A 23,306-nucleotide genomic window follows, 5' to 3' on the forward strand; every position below is an offset into this window, starting at 1 on the left:
CGAAGCCTTTGAAATCTGGCATGTATTTCATACTTACAGGGCACGTCAATTAGGATTTCTATCTTGTCCTTGGAAATACTTTGATCTGTATTTTAGGATTTGTAAAATTTATAGTTGAAAAGATAGATTGGCATATCCAATCTGTTCCAAACATACTTAAAAGTTTTCCAATCACTGAGTCAAGCATCATTTTTAAAATTGAGATATAACTCACATACCATAAAGGTCACCCTTTGAACAATTCAGTGGTTTTTAGTATATTCATAATGAGTAGTGGTTTTTAAGTTTAATTCTGAGTTAATTAAATGAAATAAAAGAAGGAGTCCAGTGCCCACTCGAGCTAGCCACATTTCAAGTGCCCAGTGACCACAAGGGGCTTGGGGCTACCATTCTAGAGAGTGCAGATAGGGACCCTTCAATTATGGCTTCTTCCCTCCTGCACATCTACCTTTGAGTAAAATTACAAAGAAATGAGAATCACTAAATCATGGCAACTCCCAGCCTCCACCACCATCTGTAATTTATCACCATTAGCATTGTTTAGTCTCTGGGCTTCTGCAAAGACAGGCCAGGCTTGGGACAGCTCCTGTGGTCAGGGGTAAGCACTGAGACCCTGGGAGGGGCAGGAACTTGGACTCAAACTTGGACCTTGTCGACCCTGCCCACCTCCCACCACTGACGCTCCATGTTCCGTTTCTCCCCGGGCAGGGATCTGCGTGGCTGACCCCTATGAGGTCACAGTGATGCAAGACTTCTTCATCGACCTGCGGCTACCCTACTCCGTCGTGCGCAATGAGCAAGTGGAGATCCGAGCTGTTCTCTACAACTACCGGGAGGCGGAGGAGCTCAAGGTGAGCCCTGGGATGGAGGGGGTACGGTGGGGGGAATGGAGGGGGAAAATGTGGCACACGCCCCTGACCCATACTCTCTGCCTCCTGCAGGTGAGGGTGGAACTCCTCCACAATCCAGCCTTCTGCAGCCTGGCCACTGCCAAGAGGCGCCACCAGCAGACTGTGACGATCCCGCCCAAGTCCTCGCTGGCTGTGCCTTATGTCATTGTGCCCTTGAAGATTGGCCTACAGGAGGTGGAAGTCAAGGCTGCTGTCTATCACCACTTCATCAGCGATGGTGTCAAGAAGACCCTGAAGGTCGTGGTGAGTCTTTGGGGCACCTGCTGCCCCTTGTCCTTCAGGAAAGGCTCCTGTCCTCCCTGTGCTGTCAACCCAGTTTGGAGACCCAGGCTCTGAGACCTGAAGGGTGTCCACTGTCCAGCATGGGAAATTTAGGAGTCCTAGAAGTTCAGAAGCAGGGCCAGGATGAGGGTGAGCCAAGTGAGGCACTCACCTCGGGCACAGAATTTTAAAGGGTGCCCAAAAGCTCAGTAATAAAGACCAATAATATATTTTTTCCTTAAAATATATTTTAATATCAAATATGACATTTTGTAACACATTTCAGTATAGGAGTTTTCTTTTGACTTTAAAAATCTCAAGGAAACATATTTCCCAGAATAATTTTATAAAGCAGTAATATACCATGCAAGAACATAGGAAACTTCTGTTTTCACCTATGATTTTTACCCTGAAAAGGTACATTAACTTATTTTACCCTTAAAAAGTAATTAAAAGTAAATTAACTATTGCCCACAGTGTGGAACACGTTCAAATATAATAAGAGATAAAATCATCAATAAAAACGAGTCTTTTATCACCTCTTATTAATATTTTAAAGCAAGATGTGAGATCATGAACAAGATCAATAATATTTCAATGCAATATTTTAGGAAATCAAAATTAATGGCAAAAATATCTGTGATGTACAAAATATCAAAATTTTAAACAGAGACAGGATCTGACAGTATCAAACCAAGCAATCCTGGAGCCTGAAGCAAAAGGAAAAATGAGCGCCCCCGTAGATGTGCCTATGTGTATTTTGTGTGTGTGTGTGAGGAAGATCAGCCCTGAGCTAACATCCATGCTAATCCTCCTCTTTTTGCTGAGGAAGACCAGCTCTGAGCTAACATCTATTGCCAATCCTCCTCCCTTTTTTTTCCCCAAAGCCCCAGTAGATAGTTGTATGTCATAGTTGCACATCCTTCTAGTTGCTGTATGTGGGACGCCGCCTCAGCATGGCGGGAGAAGCGGTGCGTCGGTGCGCGCCGGTATCGGAACCCGGGCCGCCAGTAGCAGAGCGCACGCACTTAACCGCTAAACCATGGGGCTGGCCTCGCCTATGTGTATTTTTTAATGCTTAATTTTTCCCCAAAACGTTAAAGTAGTTGAGAAAAATACTGAAACACTGAAAACCAAATGTATTAAAACTGACAGTGTAATTTTACATCGAAATGTTTGATTTATACCCAAACCAGAATTTACTATAATTTTTCCTTCCTGGCTTTAAGGGAAGCAAACTCATTTTTTCAACTACGTTAATGTTCTGGAAGAAAATTAGCCATTAAAAAATACCTAAAAATGTATTTTTAAGGGCACCTGTTTTTCCTTTTGCCTCTGGCTCCAATTTGGCTCAGCAGGGCACTGGTGGGGAGAAAGCCCAGCAGTGTGCTAGAGCCTGCATGGCCCAGCTCCCAAGAGCCAGTGTGCCCATCACTTTCCAATTCTGCACTCACTCACACTGGTAGCTTGAAATCCATCATGGCGGAGATATTTATACCGTGGAAATTGGCAGTGCCACAAATCAGCGTCTTTTCTTCCTGCAAAGCTGGATGTTAAATATTTACCAGCATGCCAGTGGAGGAAACTCAGTCTGCAAAGGAAAGTTTGGGCCTTATTACCAGATGAAAGGAGAAGAGGTTCTGGGAAGGCAAAAACAGCTGCTGTCCACCATGGAGGCTTATCTGTAGACACATGAGAGCTTGAGTTGGGCCTTTGATACTAATTAAGACGGCTCCTGTTTTAATTGAGTGCTTACTATATGCTAGGCTCTGTGCTAAGTATTTATGCACATTCTTTTATTTATTTTCTTTTATTTATTTTTATTATTATTTACTTATTACTTACTATTTGTTTCCATTTTACTTTTTAAATTTCTCTTATTTTTAAAATTTATTTTATTTTTAAATTTATTTTATTTTTAAAAATTTCTTTTCTTTTATTCTATTCATCCCATTGAGAAGCAGTGGGTTAAAAACAGACTCTGGAGCCAGACTATAAGGTTCAAACCCCAGTTCTGTTCTACTAGCTGTGTGACCTTGGGCAAGTTACTTCACCTCTCTGTACTGGTTTCCCCATCTTTAAAATGGGAGTCATATGCGCAGAACCCACCCCACCGGGTTGTTGTTGTGGAAATTAATAAAAGAAACTGTAACTATATTGGAGTCAGGAAGGCCTGTATGGGGAGCTCTCATGCCCTATCATACGTGGTCAATTACACCAAACAGGAACAGACAGAAGCTCGCATCTTGGGAGGGAAGTAAAACTACTTTACTACAGAAGGAAGATTTCTCTCTCCACTGGGCAACAGCCCAGCCAATGAGAAATGCCCCAGCTCAGCCAATGAGAAAAGCCCCAGCTCAGCCAATGAGAAAAGCCCCAGCTCAACCAGTGAGAAATGCCCCAGCTCAGCCAATAAGAAAAGCCCCAGCTCAGCCAATGAGAAACACTGCAGCTCAGCCAATGAGAAGCCGTTGCTGCCTTGAACTGTTACTTTCCTCCAATGAACTTTCTTTAGAACAGCCCGGCCCTACTCCCCGTTTTCTCTATAAAAGCAGCTCCCCTCCTTTGCTGGATTTGTCTGTGGTTTGTCAAAGTATGCACATCTCAAATTGCAATTCCTTTGGCTATTCCTGAACGAACTCATTTTGAGGGTAAAATAACTGGCAAATATTTGCCTTTTAAGTTGACATTGTGAAGATCAAATGAGTTAACCCAAGCAAAGAAAGCCTCTAGGCACATAGGAAGATTTTTGTTTTGTTATTTTGTTGTTAATTTCTAACTTAATTCTCATGGCGACAGTGTGAAGTAGGTGTTTGTGTTGCCTCTTCCTTGTAAGGAAGGAAGCTGAGGGACAGAGAGGCTGAGTGACTGGCTCCCAGTCACACAGCTAAGACAGGGTGGATGCCATCATGCCTCTGCTACAGTAATCCCCAGAACAACAGTGCCCTGCTGACCAGCTGTCTGTCTGTCTGTCCCTTCATTCACCCAACCCCTCCTGCCCCCAACACCATCCAGCCGGAAGGAATCAGAGTCAACAAAACCGTGGCCATTCGCACACTGGATCCAGAACACAAGGGCCAAAGTGAGTCAGCCACTGGACAGGGGGTGGGACCTGGGGGGTGGTGCAGGGTGTGGTGGGAGGGGGCTGGTGCCATCGGGGTCTCCCATTCATCTGGCAGATGGAGTGCAGCGAGAAGAAATCCCTGCTGCAGACCTCAGCAACCAAGTCCCAGACACAGAGTCAGAGACCAAGATCCTCCTGCAAGGTGAGATGCTCTTGGCCCTGAGCACATGGGGCCCAGGAAGGTGTCAGGCGGGCTGTGACCCCCTGAAGGAAACCCAATTCCTTCTATTCTGGGGATATTTAACCATCGCGCCTCCCTCCTACACTTCAGCTAGAACAACTCCTCCCTGATTTGTTTTATAAAATCCTCCAGGCAGTATTTAGTTCAGCAAATAGCTTTCACTGATGAAGACATTTAAATGAGAAACTGTGTAGTTTGACAGCAGAAATTCTGGAACCAATTGCCCAGGAGGGAGGACTGGGGTGAGAAGGGACAAGAAGGAGCTGGAAAGGCACCTTGCAACCTGTGAGATGTAATGTTTTGAGGAGAGACCCTTGGTTTCCTCATCTGTGATGGGGGAGAATAATAGTATCTATATCTAAGGGTTGTTGGGAGGATTAAATGAGATACTATATGGTGTTCTCTTAGAACAGAGCCTGGCAAATAGCAGTAAGCACATATTAGTAGTCATGACTATTGTTACTGGAGTTAATTTACCACTGGTGTCACAAGAGGACCCAGGACTGGAGTGCCCCTGTGAAGCACAAACCCTCACCCCCACAAAGGCAGACCTCCCCACCTCCAGCCACTGAGTCATGCAGCTCTGCCCGCTATCACATGCCCCCCAGCTGTCTCTGACCCCTTGGCCCTCGCTGGTCGGAGCCTGAGAACAGTGGGGGCCGCGCCGACCACCCCATCCCACCCCACACCACAATAAGTCACATTCCCTGAGCACTGCTCACCCGCCCGGCCGCAGGGACCCCAGTGGCCCAGTTGGCAGAGGACGCCATCGACGGGGAGCGGCTGAAGCACCTCATTGTGACCCCCTCGGGCTGCGGGGAGCAGAACATGATGGGCATGACGCCCACGGTCATCGCAGTGCATTACCTGGACCACACCAAGCAGTGGGAGAAGTTGGGCCTGGAGAAGCGACGGGAGGCCTTGGAGCTCATCAATAAGGGTATGCGCCCCCGCGCCTCTTGGTGACCCTCCCACAGCCCCCTCTTTGAGCTCTGTCCTCCAGGAGACCCCGCCCCCTATCGAGGCCACGCCCTTCCTCTGAGATCTCCTCCCCCTCCGTTCTCTGAGACCCCTGGGCTCTTTGAGCCCCGTCTCGGAGCTCTCTTCCTCTCTCCTGGCCCTGGCCCTCCTCTGAGCCATCTTCTCCCGTTTCTGAGGCTCCATCCTCCTCAGTGAAACCCTCCGCCTCTCTGAGACTCCTGTACCCCTCTGAGACCCCCTCCCCTCTGAATCCCTTCTCTTCAGAGACCTCCTCCCCCCTCCCTCTGAAACCTTTCTCCTCTCTGAGACCCTGGGCCCCTCTAAGCCACCTCTCAGAGCTCCTTCCCCCACTGAGGCCCCTTGCCCCTGAACACCCTTGGAACCCTCCCCTCTCTGAACCCTGTCTCCTCCGAGAACTCCTTCCCCTTCCTTTCTCTGGTCCCTCACCCTATCTAAGTCCGTCCCCCCTTTAAGCTCCCCTACCCCCCAGACATCCCTCCCCTGCCCTGAGCCCCCTCTTTCCTCTCTGAACCCGTCCTGCCCCTCATAGAATCCTTGTCCCCTCTCTAAACCCCTCCTCTCCCTGGTGACACCACACCAGCCACCCCCTGCTCCTCTCCCGACATTTCTCCCTTCCCTGCAGGGTACACCCAGCAGCTGGCCTACAGACAACCCAGCTCAGCTTACGCAGCCTACCAGAGCAAGCCGCCCAGCACCTGGTGAGTCGCCACAGTCTGCTTGCCCATCCTGGGCCTTTATCCCCCAGAGCAGTGCCTGGATCCCGGCCAGGGGTCGCCCAGGGGGCCTCGCCCACACAGCCCTGTGTGACTGGATCCCTCCACCAGAAAAGTCGAGGCACCCACTGACCTGCAATCATCAAGCACCCACTGCATGCAATACTGGATGGTGAGCCCTGGGAAGGCAAACCAGCCCTGCCCCTCTCTGCTCATTGGCTGCCTGGGATGTCAGTCTCTGGATCCCAGAGCCGATTGGCTCACGCTCTGTGCCCGCCTCCAGGCTGACAGCCTACGTGGTCAAGGTCTTCTCTATGGCCTCCAACCTCATCGCCATTGACTCCCAGGTCCTCTGCGGCGCTGTCAAATGGCTGATCCTGCAGAGGCAGAATCCGGATGGAGTCTTCCGGGAGGATGCACCCGTGATAAGCCAACAAATGACTGTAAGAAGGAAGGATTCAAGGCAGGCTGGGTGAGAGGGGCACCTGAGCATCATGGGATGGACAGAAAAGGACTCCCTCATCCGCACACCGTCCAACGCTGTAGTGGGGGCAGGCATCTGTACTGCTAGGAGCCTTCTCTCTCCGGTCACAGGGCCTTTGCATGTGCTGTTCCTGCTGCCTGGCATGCTAACCCCTCTTCTTTGAGGGTTGACTCCTACTCACTCTTCAGATCGTGGCTCCATCTGTCATCTCTCAGGAACGCCTTTCCTGACCTCCCCGACGGAGTCACATTCCCACTGTCCATTCTCACTACCACGTCCTCTTCTCCTGCACAGCACACATCAGTTTGTAATTATATATCTGTTGATGAGCTGGTTGGTTCATATCTGTCTCCTCTACTAGACGGGGAGCTCCGTGAGCGTTGGGACTGGTGTCTGTTTGGGTCCACCATCTTATTCACAGCACCAGCGACATTTGCAGAATGAATGAATGAATGAATCAACACTAAAGAGTTTGGCCCTCCTGGAGAGAAACTGGGGAGAGACTCATGCCTGCTTTGACCTGCTGATCCTACAGGGGGGTTGGTTGGTATGTGGGGATACACCAGTGACCCTATTCTTGCTTCTTGCTCCCCACGGTAGGGTGGCTTCCAGAATACCAAGGAGAAAGACATGGCCCTCACAGCCTTTGTTCTCATCGCACTGCAAGAGGCTAAAGATATTTGCGAGGGACAGGTCAATGTAAGTGTTCCCTGTTGTCCCCCTCCTCCCCTCTTCTACCCAAGGCATATCCACCTTAGAGGGTGAGGTGTTGCATTCTGGCAATTTCCGATCCTCAGCAGTGCAAAATAAGAGCCACTACAGTGGCCATAATAATGCCTAACGTTTATTGGGTAATTAACACCCTCATCTAAGAGCTTCACATGTTTAAGTCCTGTAATCCTTCAAACAGCCGGAGAGGCAGGCTACTCTTATTATCCCCAGTTTACAGATGAGAAAACTGAGACGCAAAGAGATCAAGGGTTGGGTCCTTTCTGCCTGCTTTACTGTTTTCAGAGAGTTTTAGCCAATTTTAACAAAAGCCCCTTCAGCCTGCTTTCCACATCACTCCTACATAATCAGTACATTTGTATCTTTGCTGTTTTCTCTAAAGAAAACTCAGGACATGGAGCTAAAAAAACATCAAGACTATTTCCTCAGTCTAGGGGATCTTTCAGGGGATTTTCAAACGAGTCCATGACCCTAAACAAGAAATTATTTAAAATGTTGCCTCATCACTGTCCCCTTTTCTTCTGGTTTTGGTTTTGAAGCAGAGAAGCTTAGAAAGATGGGCTCCTGAGAGTCTGTAATCGCTCCATCTGCTTTGTCCTGGGGTTTGAGAGGGGGTAGTTTGACCTTTAGCTTCCCGAGTGGGGAACTCCAGGATCCCACCTTCAACCAGCTGCTTCTCCCTCCTCAGGACCCCAGAAAAGAGATGGAGGGAAGGAGGCCAGTGAAGAGGGAAGCGAATACAGGGGCTGTTACCTTTAATGCCCAACAGGGACCTGGGCTTTTCTGGCTCAAACCTCGCAGATTTGAGAGAAATTATCGTAGAAAAGAGACACGGCTACGGCTGTTGGGTCCAACATATCTCACTTCAAAGCCTGATTCTCAGGCCCTTCCCCCTGCTGGGTCTCAGTGTGTGCAACTGTAAAATGGATATGATAATCGTTGTATTTTTAAGGACTCTCTGAGTTGTCCTAGATGTAGCAAACATGTTACCTAGAATATGCAAAGATAGATGGGGGATTAAAGGACCCAAGAATTTATCAAGTGCAAGGATGAAAGTGGCCTCATGGACTCTTCCAGAATATTCTGTTCTTCTCTCCTGTGTCCTTCATTGCCTTTTGCCCAATAATTCAGTTTTCCATGTCACCCATCCTGCCTGGCAGGAGGTGACTGCATTCTTTGGGGAAATAGCCAGACCAAGGCTAGAGCTTTCAGATTCCCAGGGACGGATGCTGATTGGCCCAGCCTGGGTAAGGTGATCACCCCTGAACCAATCAGCTGAGACCAGGAAGTAGGTCTCAGTGGGCAAATATGGCTGCTTCCACTCTGGCCATGTGAATGAAAGGGAGGAGAAAAAGTTCCTACAAAAGTCAAGGGTAGATGGAAGAGAGACAGCTGGGCAGGCAAAAGGATTAGATTCTACTGCAACATAGCAACATTATAATGGAGAATACCATAGGCTGTGGAATCAGACTGCTGGAGTTTAAATCAAGTGTGCTGGAACCAACTTGCAAAAGCCAATTGTTAAATTTCCAGGAATTTTGCAAGCTGGTTGTTAAACACAATCGTTATTAAAAATTAAATTGTTTGGGCCGCCCCGTGGTGTAGCAGTTAGGTGTGTGCACTCTGCTGCTGTCGGCCCGGGTTTGGATCCCGGGCATGCACCGACACACTGCTTGTCACGCCATGCTGTGGCGCCCTCCCACATAAAGTGGAGGAAGATCAGCCCGGATGTTAGCTCAGGGCCAGTCTTCCTTGGCAAAAAAAGAGGAGGATTGGCGTGGATGTTAGCTCAGGTCTGATGTTCCTCACACACACACAAAAATAATAAAAAAATTAAAAATATAAAAATTAAATTGTTTACACTTACAGTTAAACTAAACTGTAATCATTAAGCATTAAAAACAAAGATGATAAACACTTAAAATGCATCACTTCCTAATTATTTTACTATCTTTTATCATTATCTATGCTCATGTGGTTATTTATGTCTATTGTATCCGTATGGCGGAAATACTATATAATAATGTGCTACTGCCCGTCTCTCCCCAACTCTATATTCATGACGCTGCATTGGTAGGTTGAAATCAGCCATGGTGGTATTTATACCGTGGAAATCAGAAAACACTACAAATGGTGTCTTCCTCTGCCCCTCATCTCTCTGGGTCTCAGTATTCTCATCTGTGCAGTAGCAGTGATGATGAAAATAGTGCTTACCTCATAGGATTTTATGATGTTAATGAGTAGATATATGACTGGCACATAGTAAGTGCTGGTGATGATGATGATGATGGTGATTGGATAAGAGGTGTTCCCAGTGGCGCGCTGAACCTGCTCATACTAGCTCACGAGTCCCTATTTAGGGCATCTCTTCCCCACTCCATGTTCAGGGAAGTCACTTTGATAGCTTGAAATTGGCCCTGGTAGGAGTATTTACACCACAGTAATTGGCAATCTATAACCATCCCCTCCACCACTGGAGAGCTGGTTGTTAAACATCTACCAGCACACTACTGGGTATATAGACTACCCCAGGCACATAGTAGGTACCCAGCAACAAGGCAGCACACAGTTCTTAAAACATCTGGGAAACCCTCAAAAAATAGGCAGATCCAAGACAGGTCCCAAGGACAGAAACCGTCCTGGTGCCTAGGAAGTGGTGCTTGTGTTATCCTTACCAGCTGTCTGTGGCAGCAATGCTCTTCTGACCAGAGTACCCCATCTTCTTTCTCACAGAGCCTGGAGCCCAGCATCATTAAGGCAGGAGACTTCATTGAAGCCCACTACAACAACTTGCAGAGACCATATACTGTGGCCATTGCTGGCTACGCCCTGGCCCAGTTAGGCAAGCTGGAAGGCCCTCTCCTCAACAAATTTCTGAGCACAGCCAAAGGTGAGGGGCAGCCTGGTGGGGTAAAGAGGAATGCACAGCTGGGGTTTGAGGGTGACGATCTCGAGGTGGGATATGTGGTTACAAGCTGAGCTGGGATGGATAGTGCTAAGCCAAGCTGGGATGGGTGGCTGTAGGGTGTGAAAAGTCCTCATTGTAAGTCAAACAAGAAGATCTGTTACATCATTCATTCAGCAAGTGTGTGTTGAGCACTTGCTGTGACACATGAGCCAGGACATGGGTTCTAACATCAGACAGACCCAAGTTCAAATCCCACTCTTCCGCATTCTCACTTTGTGACCTTGCACAAGTCACTCAACCTCTCTGGACCTCATCTTAAACTGATATTTACATCATAGGGTGGTTGTAAAGATTAAACAAGTAATGCAAGTAGGAGGCTCTAGCACACAGAAAAAGGTCTATCACTGATGTTATTATTGCCTTTAGTATTGTTAATAACATTATCATTATCTTAAGGGTAGTAGGATTAGATAAGATAATGCCATAGCGAATTTAACACAGTGCCTGTGACATACTGAACACTTAAACATTGGTTCCAGTGTTGATACTGTATCAGGTTTATGTTCATGTTGTAACATATCTGAATGTATACTGAAGAGGTTTAACGCAACAGAAGTTTGTCTCTTGCTGTGTAACAGCACAGTATGGGTGTTCCAAGTTGGTAGACCGCTCTCCTCCGTACGGTCATGCAGGTATCCAGGCTTCTATCTTTTCATGGCTCTGCCACCCTGGGGCCTCAGAATCCCTTTCATCCAGGCAGAAGGGGAAAGAGTCAGAAGGGCTATGCAAGAGAGGTGGACCAGGCATGGATGTGGCTCCATCACTGCCCTGCACATTCCATTGACCAGAGCTCGGTCATGCAGCCATACATCCCTGCAAAGGCTTCTGGGAGATGTAGTCCAACTGTGTGCCCAGGAAGAGGAGGAAATGATTCTTAGTGACAGCCTCTACCATAGGTACTTTCCTAGGCACTTGGGGCATCATGGAGAATACAGCACACATCTGCCACCATGGACTCACACTCCAGTTAAGGAAAGAAGTGAGTTAATAGATTGCTATAGAGCATCATAGTGCTGGGATGGGAGAAGCAAAGGATGCTTTGAGAAACAGAAGGAAGGGCCTCACTCAGTCTTGGGGTGCCATTGAAGTTGAATTGTGCAAGTTGGGTAACAATTAACCAGGAGTAGATGGAGAAAAGCCAGTCCTGGTGGTCTACTGGTTAAAATTTGTCACTCTCACCGCCACTGCCCAGGTTTGTTCCTGAGCAGGAAAAGATACCACCCATCTGTCGGTTGTCATACTTGGCAGCTGCATGTTGGTGTGATGCTGAAAGCTATATGCCCGGTATTTCAAATACCAGCAAGGTCACCCATGGTGGACAGTTTTCAGCAGAGCTTCCAGACTAAGACTAGGAAGAAGGATCTGACCACCCAATTCTGAAAAATTGGCCGTGAAAACCCTAAGAATAGCAGCAGAGCATTGTCTGATAGAGCACCAGAAGATGAGAGGATGGTGCAGAAAACCAGGCAGGATTCCTCTCTGCTGTCCACAGGGTCACTAGGAGTCGGAATCGACTCGATAGCACTAACGACAAAAATGGAGAAAAGGTGCTCCAAGTAGAGAGAACAGAATATGCAATGGCCCAAAGGTAAGAATGAGCGTGGAAAGTTTAGGGAATCTCCCATAGATCAGTGGGGCTGAAGTTCGGCATTCAAATGGAGAAGTGAAGATTGATGAGGGAGGTGAGTGAGGCAGGAGCCAGCAGATTGAAGGCCTTGAATGTCAGCCAGGACACCTGAACACCAAGAAGTCTAGCATGATTGTTTCTCTGAGCATCTCCAGGACAACGCAGTGAGCATGGGGGTGGGGGTCTTCCCTGCAGACAAGAACCGCTGGGAGGAGCCTGGCCAGAAGCTCTACAATGTGGAGGCCACATCCTATGCCCTCTTGGCCCTGCTGAAGCTCAAAGACTTTGACTTTGTGCCTCCCGTCGTGCGCTGGCTCAATGAGCAGAGATACTACGGAGCCTCCTATGGCTCCACCCAGGCAAGTGACCCCACTTCCTCCAGACACCTGCAAACCTACCTCCTCTGGCCTCCTACTGGCCTCCTGGAGAAGACGCTGAGACCTAGAGAGGCAGTTCCATCTCATGAGCCAGGGTGATGGGAATGGAGTTGAGAAATCAGTTTTTTTAGTTGTGCATCCCTCTATGGATTCTGGAATACATTCTGGATGTCCCAAGCTGGGTTCTGAGCCTCTCTTTTCCTCCAGGTGTCTAGATAATGTTCTCAGAGCCCAGGTTCAGGTGTGAGCCTCTGTCTCTCCTTGGAGGGTTCTAGACCAGGTTCTCAGTTCCACCAGGCTCCTCATCTTATCCTGTCTCACTGGTGGAATCTAGACTAGGTTCTCAGTTATTCAGGGCATTCTCTGAGCCTCTGTCTCACCTTGGTGGGTCCTAGACCCAGTTCTCATTTCCACCAGGCTCCCCATATTATGCTGTCTCACTGGAGGGTTCTAGACTAGGTTCTCAATTATTCAGGGTATTCCCCAAGCCTCTGTCTCACCTTGGTAGCTTCTAGACTAGGTTCTCATTTCCACAAGGCTTCCCATCTTATCCTGTCTCACTGGTGGGACCTAGACTGGGTTCTCGGTTATTCAGGGCATTATCCGAGCCTCTCTGTCCTCCTGGTGGGTTCTAGATGAGGTTCTCAGTTCCATCAGGCTCCCAGTGTTGCTTTGTATTACTGTGGGCTCAGACCTGTTTCTCAGTTATTCCGGGGCATTAAACCTTCTGTGTCTCCCTGGTGGGTTCCAGACCATGGTTTCAGGAACCTCAAGCTTCAGCAACCACAGGCTCTAGTTTGACCCCTTCCCTTGTGATAGGCTCTCAGTCACATTCTCGGTTCACTTTTGGATTCTAGATCATATGTTGAGAGTCCCCAGGCTCCAAATTTATTCGTTTTTCATGAGTGAGTTCTAGACACGTTCTCAGTGCCTCCAAACCCTTGTCTTAGTCTCTTTCCCCTGAGGGGTCTAGACCACATTCTTAGTGTTGCTAGACCTTCAGTCTTACACATACACTTTCTGGTGGATTCTAGACATATTTTCAGTGTCCCCAAGCCCTGGTCTGATCCTCTCACTCAGAGAGTTCTAGAACATGTCTCCAGTATCCAACAGCCCCCGTCTTATCCTCACCCTCTCTGCTGAGTTCTAGGCCACAGTCTCAGTGCCACAGCTCTGATCTGAGCCTCCCCATTCCCCAGTGGGGTCTAACCACTTTCTCAGCCTCCCAGCTCACTCTTGTTCTCATGGGCTCTAGGCCACCTTCATGGTGTTCCAAGCTTTGGCCCAATACCAGAGGGATGTCCCTGACCACAAGGACCTGAACCTGGATGTTTCCATCAACCTGCCCAGCCGCAGTGCCGTGGTCAAGCACCGCATCCACTGGGAATCCGCTAGCCTCCTGCGGTCAGAGGAGGTACAGCCGCCTGTCCAAACCTTCCTTGCTGTAATCCTCCACACCAGCCAGGGTTCACCGGGAGGTGGGAGGGAGGGCAGATGACCATCACAGCCAGGGGAAGGCTTGGCTCCCATCACCCTCTCTTCTCTCTCCCTACTCCCTGCAGACCAAGGAAAATGAGAAATTCACATTAACAGCTAAAGGGAAAGGACAAGGCACCTTGTCGGTAAGAAAGAGGAACCCACACCTGCTTGGCCCCAGATGGGCTTTCTCCTTTCCAAGTCAAGTGGACTGACACGTCGTCTTCCCTCCTGTCTTGCCAGGTAGTGACAGTGTACTATGCAAAGGTCAAAGGCAAGGTCACCTGCAAGAAGTTCGACCTCAAGGTTAAGATCCGACCAGCCCCTAAAACAGGTAAAAGGAGTAAAGATCCTGTCTGTCACCTTTCTCCCACCCCCATTCTAATGTCTGCCCCACTCCTGAATCGGGTCCCGGGGACCCCCCTCATCCTTCTGTCTTCTGTATTTCTAGTCAAGAGGCCGCAGGATGCCAAGACCACCATGGTCCTTAACATCTGTGCCAGGTAAGAGATGGGTCACTGGGGTTCATCTTGGCCATCCCTCTGTCTCTAGCAAGACCTCTTACTAATAATACCCCTGGTAACTAATACTTTCCGGGATTGTGTTGTGCATCTGGTACTGTCCTAAGTACCTGCCAGGAGGTAGATAGCATGGGCAGTCCTCACTTTGCATGGCATTGTGAGACTAGCAATGACCACGTAAGCTGAGACTGTGCAAAGCAATCAATAATCAATGGGAGAGATTACCATTGTTCTATGACCTTTACAATTTTTTATCACACATCAAAAACTCTCATACTGACAGTTGTAAAGGTATAGAGAAATAAGAAGCATAGTAAGACGAGAATTTGTTGAGTACACTGTAATTTCAAACGTTAGAACATTGAGATTAAATCTAGTTTTATTTTTTTCCTTTGTAAGACACTTAGCCAAAGCACTGAGGTTTGGACAATGCCTTTTTTCTTCTCTTTGTATAACTTATGATATGGAGCAACCATCTTTTCTACGCCATAGTGAATTGTCAGCTTCCCTTCTAAGTTTGGGTCAACGTCCAACGTTTTATCCTTTGAGCTTTTAATGTCATGATATATCTCTGAGGGTTCCTTTACTGTGAAGGTTCTCACTGGCTTCCCTTCCTCTGGGACATCTTCGTCTTTTTGTCACAATCACTTTCCTCATTTATGTCAAAGTGACAGAATATAATCTCACATAGTGACGTATATAAGATGTCCTTCACTAAGTTCCTCTGGCCGCATATCTAGTCTCTCGAATGGCAGCAGGGTCAACATTCCCTCCATCTGATATTTCTTCTGTAACTCCATTTACGTTCTATTCGGATTTTACTTCAAGTATTATCGCTCTTCATTTCTTCTGCGAGCTGTACTCCCATCTCTGTTGGCCAATTCCCTCTTCAATTATCCAATTTTGTAAAGTGTCACGTGGGTTTATCACTGGGAGATAAGGAAACAACACAACTACTCACTTTGCTGTCTATTTGTGAACTGAATAATGGATGCTCAGTGACCCGTCACCTACAGATTTGAAATGAAGTAATGTGATTGGTCATTGATTGTGATGTACATCTGTTATTATGCAGTGATTCGGTGGACTGAGAACTAGCAACAAGATTGGTACTTTCTGCAATTACACATGATTAATATCTGCATATTAATTTGTATATATTATTACTATATGTATATATTAATATTAATATACAAATTTCAGTGGTACTGAAATTTGAACCGTGTTGCTGGGGGACTGGTGTTATTGAACTAGATGATGGTAACTGTCGACTTAAAAAACAAAATTGCCTGTTATTTTATCTCAAAATAAGTTTATTCAGGAAAAGCCAAAATAATTGCAATTTGGGATATGCATGCTATGGCAAACCATAGGCAAATCTAACAAACAAAGAAGGGGAGCTGTGTTTATAGAGAGGGGGAGTAGGGAGGGGCTGTTCTAGATGAAAGTCCATTGCAAGAAAGTAACAGTTCAGGGCAGCAATGGCTTCTCATTGGCTAAGCTGTGGCTTTTCTCATTGGATGGGCTATTACCAGGTGGGGAGAGAAATCTTCCTTCAGTAGTAAAGTAATTTTATTTCCTGTCGAAGAGTCAAGAGGGTGTCTCTTCCTGTTTGGTGTAATTGACAATATGTGTTAGGATGTGAGAGTTCCGCCTACAGGCCTCCTGAATTAATTAAGATTTCTTTAATTAATTTCCACACAAAGGAATTATGCAAAATGAGACCTGACTATATTCTTGTCCTCATTTTCTAGAAGATCTGAGGCATGGAGAAGTCAAGTAACTCATCAAATGTTACACAGAGCTGGAATTTGAACCCATACAATTGGGTTCCAGGGCCTGAGCAATTAGTCACCTTAACCGTTATGCTACCTTTCCTTTGTTCTCCTTGGGGGAGTGTTTCCTAAGTCTAACATCCCTCTATGATTCTAAGTGGAAACCAGAAGCTTCAGCCCCCATCAGACCTCCTTGTCCAGGCACTAACCCCTGGGGCTGAGCCCACTCTGGGACTCAACCCCTCTCTCCCTGCCCCGTCTAGGTACCTGGGAAACGAGGATGCCACTATGTCGATCCTGGATATATCCATGATGACTGGCTTCGCTCCTGACACTTGTGACCTCAAACTGGTATGAAGGTCTTGGGCTCGGGAGCTGGGATCAGTGGAAAGGAGCCTGGGGTCTGGAAGAGGCTAGAGGGAGGGAGGGGGATCCAGGAGGGATTTTTCACAAGCCCCATCCTTCCCTAGCTGAGCACTGGTGTGGACAGATATATCTCTAAGTATGAGTTGAACAAGGCCTTCTCCAACAGGAACACCCTCATCATCTACCTGGACAAGGTAAGGCTTCCATTGGGATCTTGACCCCTACCTGGCTAGCCTTCCCTTCTCCATTGGCCTTTATCTGTGGGTCAGGCCAGCCCCAAGCTAGAGGACAGGATCAGTGCTGCTGGGTGGTAGAGGAAGGAGCATATAAAACAAGGTGGTCTACCTAGTCAACGAAGTGGTCAACCCAGGTCAACAAAATGGTCAACCCAGGTCAACGACGTGGTCAACCCAGGTCAATGAGGTGGTCGACCCAGGTTAACACACCTTCTATGAGCTTCTCACCTTCTGACCACTGATGTTCTAACCTCATTTAGCACTTCCTTCATCCAACTTATTCTCATCACAGTCTTAACCAACCACTGAAAAAGAGCCACTTTCATTAAAAAAAAAGGAGAGAGAAAGGAAAAAAAAGCGCTTACTGGAGAGAAGAAGCTCCTCTTGCTCCCCAGCCCTAGTTTTTCTCTCTTCTCTTATTTTCTTTCCATCTGGCTTTCTCTGGTGCTCTTCATCTCTGACATGATTTGGCCTTCTTCCTCTCTTCTGCTTATTTGTTCCCCTTCTCCTATCCTCATATCCCCCCTGCTAACTCCTAATACCCCTAGTGCCTGTATTAGTCAGCATAATAACACTAGCTACTATAATAAAAACCCTAAGAGTATGGGTGTCTCAACACAAGAGACTTGTATTTCTCACTCAAGTAAAGTCCAATTGGTATGAGAGGTAAGAAAGCGGACTTCTGCTCCCTGCAGTTACTCAGGGATCCGTGTACCTTCTACGTCTTGTGGCTCTACAATCCCTAGGACCTTGGAGTCCTCTGCTGGATCCATTATTTCCACAAGAAAAGATAATTGTGCATGATAGGAATTTTTATTAATTTTTTTGTATTTTAATTTTTGTTCTTTTTAATTTTTATATAATTTCAACCTTACAGAGAAATTGCAGGGCAGTATAAAGAAGTTTCATATACCCTTTACCCAAATTCACTAATTGATAGCATCTTCCTCCAAATATACATGTCTATCACATACACATACATATATGTTTCTTTCTTCTTTCTTTCCTTTCTTTCTTTCTTTCTTCCTTCCTTTCTTTCTTCCTTTCTCTTTATGTTTTTTCCAGCTTTATTGAGATATAACTGACATTTCACATTGTGTAAGTTTAAGGTGTACAAATAATGATTTGATATATGTCTATATTGGGAAATGATCATGACAATAAGGTTAGTTAACACATCCATCATCTCGCATAGTTATAATGTGTGTGTGTGTGTGTGTGTGTGTGTGTGTGTGTGGTGGGAACTTTTAAGATCTACTCTCTTAGCAACTTTCAAATATACAATGCAGTATTGTTATCCACGGGATGATTTTATGGGCATAGATAGCAATCCATTGGCCAGAACTCAGTTGCCTGGCCACACCAAAGTGAATAGGAGGTTGAGCAGAGTAATCTAGCCATAAGCCTTGGAGAAAAAGCAAATGGATTTGTTAACTGCTCATTAATTTTTTGGCAAAGATTCCTGCCACCACCCTCCCCACCCATTTCCCTCCTTGATCCCTCAGTTTGTCGCCCACTGCTCCAACCCCCATATGTACCCTATTTGGACTCCCTCCCATGTTGTCCCCACTGACCAACCTCCTCCTTCCCCCCAGATCTCCCACAGCCAGGAGGACTGTCTGTCCTTCAGAGTTCACCAGTACTTTAATGTGGGGCTTATCCAGCCTGGGGTGGTCAAGGTGTACTCGTATTACAACCTGGGTGAGCAGCCAACGTAGGTCCCGGGGTCCAGGGGTCCCAGAGATCGGTGAGTTGGGGGCCTGGGGGTCCCAGGGATATATGAGTTGGGGGTCTGTGGGTCCCAGGGTTGGGGACCTGGCATCTCCAGGTTTGAGGGACTTGACTTGGGAATCTGAGCCCCCCAGCTGTGGTCTCTGGGGTCCTAGCTCTCTGACCCCTCCCCACCACCTCTGCCCACAGATGAGACTTGCTCCCAGTTCTACCACCCAGAGAAGGAGGACGGAATGCTGAGCAAGCTCTGCCAAAAGGACATGTGCCGTTGTGCTGAGGGTGAGTGCACAGGAGCCAGGAAGGGGTGAACCATGCCCACCAGATCCCCCACCTCCATTGGGGTGACCCAAGGGGCCCTGAAAGCCCACACCCAGTGGACACTAAGAGGGATGGCCCTGGGGCTGGCCACATCCATGGGTGGTGGGCCCTGGACAAGAAGTGGGACTCAGACTACGTCCCCCACTCCCCCGCTCTGCAGAGAGCTGCTTCATGCACCAGGAGGATGAGAAGGTCACCCTGGACGACCGGCTGGACAAGGCCTGTGAGCCAGGAGTGGACTATGGTGAGTGCAAGGTGCAGGACACATGCGTGTGTGATGGTGTGTGAGCAACAGTGTCCATGGCTGTGCTTGTGTGTCAGACTGTGTGATGGCAGGTGTGGTCGCGGTTCTGTGTGTGACTGGCTGTGAGTGGCCATGGCTGTGTGTGGCTGTGCATGCTGTGGTTGTTGCAACTGGTGTGTGTGTATGAATGTGTTGTGAGGGGCCGTGATTGCATGGGGAACCATGGTTATGAGAGGACTGAGTATGTGCGAGTGTGTGAGAAGGTGGTTATGAGTGGAGGTGGTTGTGTGCCTGGTTGTGTGTGTGGCTGTGAGGTTGTAGTTGTGGTTATCCATGATTGTGTGAGATGGTGGTTGCAGGTGACAGTGGATGTGAGTAGCTGTTGTGTATATGACTGTAGTTATGGGCAGCTGTAATTGTGTTCATGGCGATTGTGTTGGTGTGCGTGACTGTAAAGTTGCAGTGTGCATAGCCATGGTTGTGTGAGATTGTTGATAGGAGTCACTGTAGTAATGCATATGGCTATAGTTGTTGGCAGCTGTACCTGTGTGCATGGTTGTGTGTGTGAATGTGAAACTGTAGTTGTGCATAGCCATGGTTGAGATGGTGGTTGTGGGTTACAGTGGATATGATTAGCTGTCATTGCATATATGACTGTCATTGTATTAACTGTAATTGCACGTGTGGTTGTTGTGTGACTTTGAGGTTAGAGTTATGTATAGCCATGATTGGGTGTGTGTGTGATTTTCACACTGTAGATGTGTATTGCTATGGTTGTATGAGACAGTGGTTGTGGGTGACAGTGGATATGAGTAGCTGCTGTTGTGTATATGAGTGTACTTGTGAGTGGCTGTAGTTGTGTGCATGGTTGTGTGTGAGACTGTACTTGTGCGTAGTCATGGTTATATGAGACAGCAATTGTGGGTGACAGTGGATAGGATTAGCTGTCATTGTGTTTATGACTGCAGTTGTGGGTGGCTCTAATTCTGTTCATGGCTATGTGTGTGACTGTGAGGTTGTACGTGTACATAGCCACAGTTGTGTGAGATTGTGGGTAGGAGTAGTGTAGTAATGCATATGACTGTAGTTATGGGTGGCTATGTGTGAGACTGTAGTTGTACACAGTCATCATTATATGAGATGGTGATTGTGGGTGACAGTAGATAGGAGTAGCTTTTGTGTACATGACTGTAGTTGTGAGTGGCTATAATTGAGTGCATGGTTGTGTGTGTGACTGAGACTATAATTGTGCATAGCCATGGCTGTATGACACTGGCTGTTGATGACTGGATATGAGTAGCTCTTAGGTATATGGCTGTACATGTTGGTGGCTGTAATTATGTGCATGGCTGTGAGTGTGACTGTGTGTCAGATGGTTCCTGTGAGTGACTGTGATTGCATGTGACTGTGTGTGGCTGTGTAGGACATGGTGGTTGCAGGTGACAGTGGATACGAGTACCTGTCCTTGTGTACATGACTACTGTGGGCAGCTGTAATTGTGTGCACGGCTATGAGTATGACTGTGTAAGAGGTGGTTGTATGACTGTATATGGCTGTATGTGTTACTGGAGGGACTGTAGCATGACTGGCTGTGATCCTGCATGTATCTACCTGGGGGGAGCCATATGCCCAGGTATGCTTGCAGGTGAGGGTGCCCCAGGGGTCAGCCCTGCCCCGGACCCACACTGTCCTCCTTCCCCCCACAGTGTACAAGACCAAGCTTCTCAAGAAGGAGCTGTCGGATGACTTTGATGATTACATAATGGTCATTGAGCAGATCATCAAATCAGGTCAGTCCTGTGCTCTGTCTTCTGTCTTTCTGCCTCCCCCTCCCCGATTTTCCTCCTTCCCACCAGCTCAGTTTCCCTCTCCGTCCCCTCCAGGCTCTGATGAGGTGCAGGTTGGACAGCAGCGCAGGTTCATCAGCCACATCAAGTGCAGAGAAGCCCTGAAGCTGGAGGAGAAGAAACGCTACCTCATATGGGGCATCTCCTCTGACCTGTGGGGAGAGAAACCCAAGTGAGTGCCGGCCCTGTGCATGCATGTGGTAGCCCCCTCCTGCCCTCCCCCTGCCCCCTCCTGACCTGCCGTCCCTTCCCCCAGCATCAGCTACATCATCGGGAAGGACACCTGGGTGGAGCTGTGGCCTGAGGCCGACGAATGCCAAGATGAGGAGAACCAGAAACAGTGCCAGGACCTGGCCAACTTCACCGAGAACTTGGTCGTCTTTGGCTGCCCCAACTGAGCCCCCCATCATCGTCCCCCCAATAAAGCTTCAGTTATTTTTCACACCTCTCCCAAAGTCTGGGGGTCTTTGAGAGAGGGAAAGAGGCAGCTGGGGATCACACTCACCTGCAGCTCAGCTCCATCCTACCTGAACTGCGCTTGAGGCCCACTTCAGTCTCTCCTGTCATTCACCTGCAAGTTTGCTGGCTTCCTCACCCAAAGAGCATGTGCCTGCCTCACTGCACCTAGCCTGAAGTGCACCTGCAGCTTCCCCTGCATCTCACCTGTGCCTCAGCTCCATCCTTCCCTGAATTCTCATCTGCGTCCTCACCAGCAGCTCACTGCCCCTTCACCTGAGTTCTCACCTACTTGCCTACCTGCCTCCTTACTGCATCCTCATGTGAATTCTTACCAATATTCTCATCTGAAGCTTTACCTGCTCTCTCACCTGCACCCTAGACTGTATCCTCTTGCATTTTTTTGCATCCTCACCTGGCCCCCAACCTACATCTTTAACTGTAAACTTAGCTGTATCTTTACCAACATTTTTACCTGTGTTCTCACCTGTCTTTCCATCTGCATCCTCACTTGTATTTTGTCTGCATCCTCATCTGGATCCTCACCTGCATCTTTACCCGCTTCTTCACCTGTTCTCATCTTCCTCCCTTATCTACAGCTCTCACTCCATTTCCTATCTCACCTGCATTCCATTCACCCTCCTCTAGGCTCGCCCCACCCTCCTGGTCACCACTTCCTACATTGACCTGTGAGACTCAATGCTTCTGTAGGATCCTGTGGGGCATCTGTGCTCGGGAGGGGGCGGTAAGAGGCAGGCAAGATGATATTTCCTGCTGGAGGCCCAAGTGAGCAAGCGAGGGGAAGGCATGAGTCAGTAGTTGAAGAGGGAGCGCGGGGGCTGTTGCGGTCACAGCATCACCAGAACTGCATGGGGAGTGGTGGCAGCCACAGGCAAGGGGAGCCACCGGCTGCCAAGGGGTACTGGGGCCCCATGTGCATCTTCTGCCTCCATGTCTAGTCCCTTGAGGACTGTTGAGGGTGAGATCCAGGCTCCTAGCTCTGGATCAGGTCATCTTGTGAAAACCCCCTGAGCCTAGAAGTCACTCCTGCACAGCCCCCTTCCCCTAAGACTCCCAGGTCCTGGAAACTCCCACCCCCCAAATCCAGGAATATGGGGGAAATAGAGTCACAGCCCAACCCCACTCCCTCCAGCCCCTGATTGCCAGAGACCTCTGACTAGGGGAGACTCAACTAGACTCATCTCTCACAGGTGTCCCAGGTGACATCTGCCAGGCTCCCTGCCCTCCTCTATGTCCATCATCTCATTTCTTTTCTTGATTACTCCTTTCTTCTGCCCTGGGACTCATTTTCTTCATTTCTTTCACACATTCAGTGTTGTTTTATTTGAGCACCTATGGTTCTAGGCTGTGAACAGCACGGACTTATGAATCTTATGTTCTAAAGACAGCATGGAGTTGATTTCAGACAGTAAAGATTTCCAAAAAAGAATGGAGAACATGATGCCAAGCAATGGACTCATTCTGCTTGCCACAATATGAGCCAATTAATCACAAAGAGTTAGGGATCAAGAAAAGAAGTTTTAATTTGATTAGCCAGCATAATTGGCAAGATGGCAGATTAATGTCTCAAAAAGACCATCGTCAGGGATTACAGAATCTTGAGGCAGTTATACAGGGAAAATGGGCAGTGAGAAGGGGGTCTAGGGATGTTGGTCTCCAGGCATGATGGGCTCCAGGCATCACATTGTTCCATTCTTCTGTCAGCTGTGATGGATACCTTATAGGTGTGTCTCCCGCCTGTGGTCAGCCTGTCCCTGGAGAGAAACTCATAGAACAAAGTTTTAATTTATCAAGCTATTGGGGAGTACATATGTAAGTGGAGGCCATAAATCAGAAGAGCATGGGAATTTTTTTAGAGTATGTGCAGAGCAGTGAGTAGTCACACAGAGGACGGGCCAGGGCCATTTAGTGTAACAAGATGGCCCCACTTATGTTCAC

General features: G+C 47.9%; 1 protein-coding gene across 1 annotated transcript in view; it reads left to right on the top strand.

Annotated features, from left to right (window-relative positions):
* LOC131403572 (complement C3-like) overlaps positions 1-21,340 on the top strand; it is a 34,312-nt gene extending 12,972 nt beyond the window's left edge. The window contains exons 20-41 of the mRNA XM_058537988.1: positions 709-851; positions 942-1,154; positions 4,188-4,254; positions 4,352-4,438; positions 5,214-5,417; positions 6,102-6,177; positions 6,476-6,635; positions 7,277-7,375; positions 10,139-10,295; positions 12,196-12,359; positions 13,633-13,791; positions 13,940-13,999; positions 14,097-14,187; positions 14,305-14,356; positions 16,413-16,500; positions 16,620-16,709; positions 18,347-18,452; positions 18,672-18,761; positions 18,961-19,044; positions 20,751-20,834; positions 20,928-21,063; positions 21,148-21,340. Coding sequence (XP_058393971.1) covers positions 709-851; positions 942-1,154; positions 4,188-4,254; positions 4,352-4,438; positions 5,214-5,417; positions 6,102-6,177; positions 6,476-6,635; positions 7,277-7,375; positions 10,139-10,295; positions 12,196-12,359; positions 13,633-13,791; positions 13,940-13,999; positions 14,097-14,187; positions 14,305-14,356; positions 16,413-16,500; positions 16,620-16,709; positions 18,347-18,452; positions 18,672-18,761; positions 18,961-19,044; positions 20,751-20,834; positions 20,928-21,063; positions 21,148-21,289 — 2,552 coding nt within the window. The 3' untranslated portion in view covers positions 21,290-21,340. The remainder of the gene's footprint in view (positions 1-708; positions 852-941; positions 1,155-4,187; positions 4,255-4,351; positions 4,439-5,213; positions 5,418-6,101; positions 6,178-6,475; positions 6,636-7,276; positions 7,376-10,138; positions 10,296-12,195; positions 12,360-13,632; positions 13,792-13,939; positions 14,000-14,096; positions 14,188-14,304; positions 14,357-16,412; positions 16,501-16,619; positions 16,710-18,346; positions 18,453-18,671; positions 18,762-18,960; positions 19,045-20,750; positions 20,835-20,927; positions 21,064-21,147) is intronic.
* Positions 21,341-23,306: the final 1,966 nt, after the last annotated feature.

This window comes from Diceros bicornis, unplaced genomic scaffold (assembly GCF_020826845.1).
Source record: "Diceros bicornis minor isolate mBicDic1 unplaced genomic scaffold, mDicBic1.mat.cur scaffold_73_ctg1, whole genome shotgun sequence".
Taxonomy (NCBI): domain Eukaryota; kingdom Metazoa; phylum Chordata; class Mammalia; order Perissodactyla; family Rhinocerotidae; genus Diceros; species Diceros bicornis.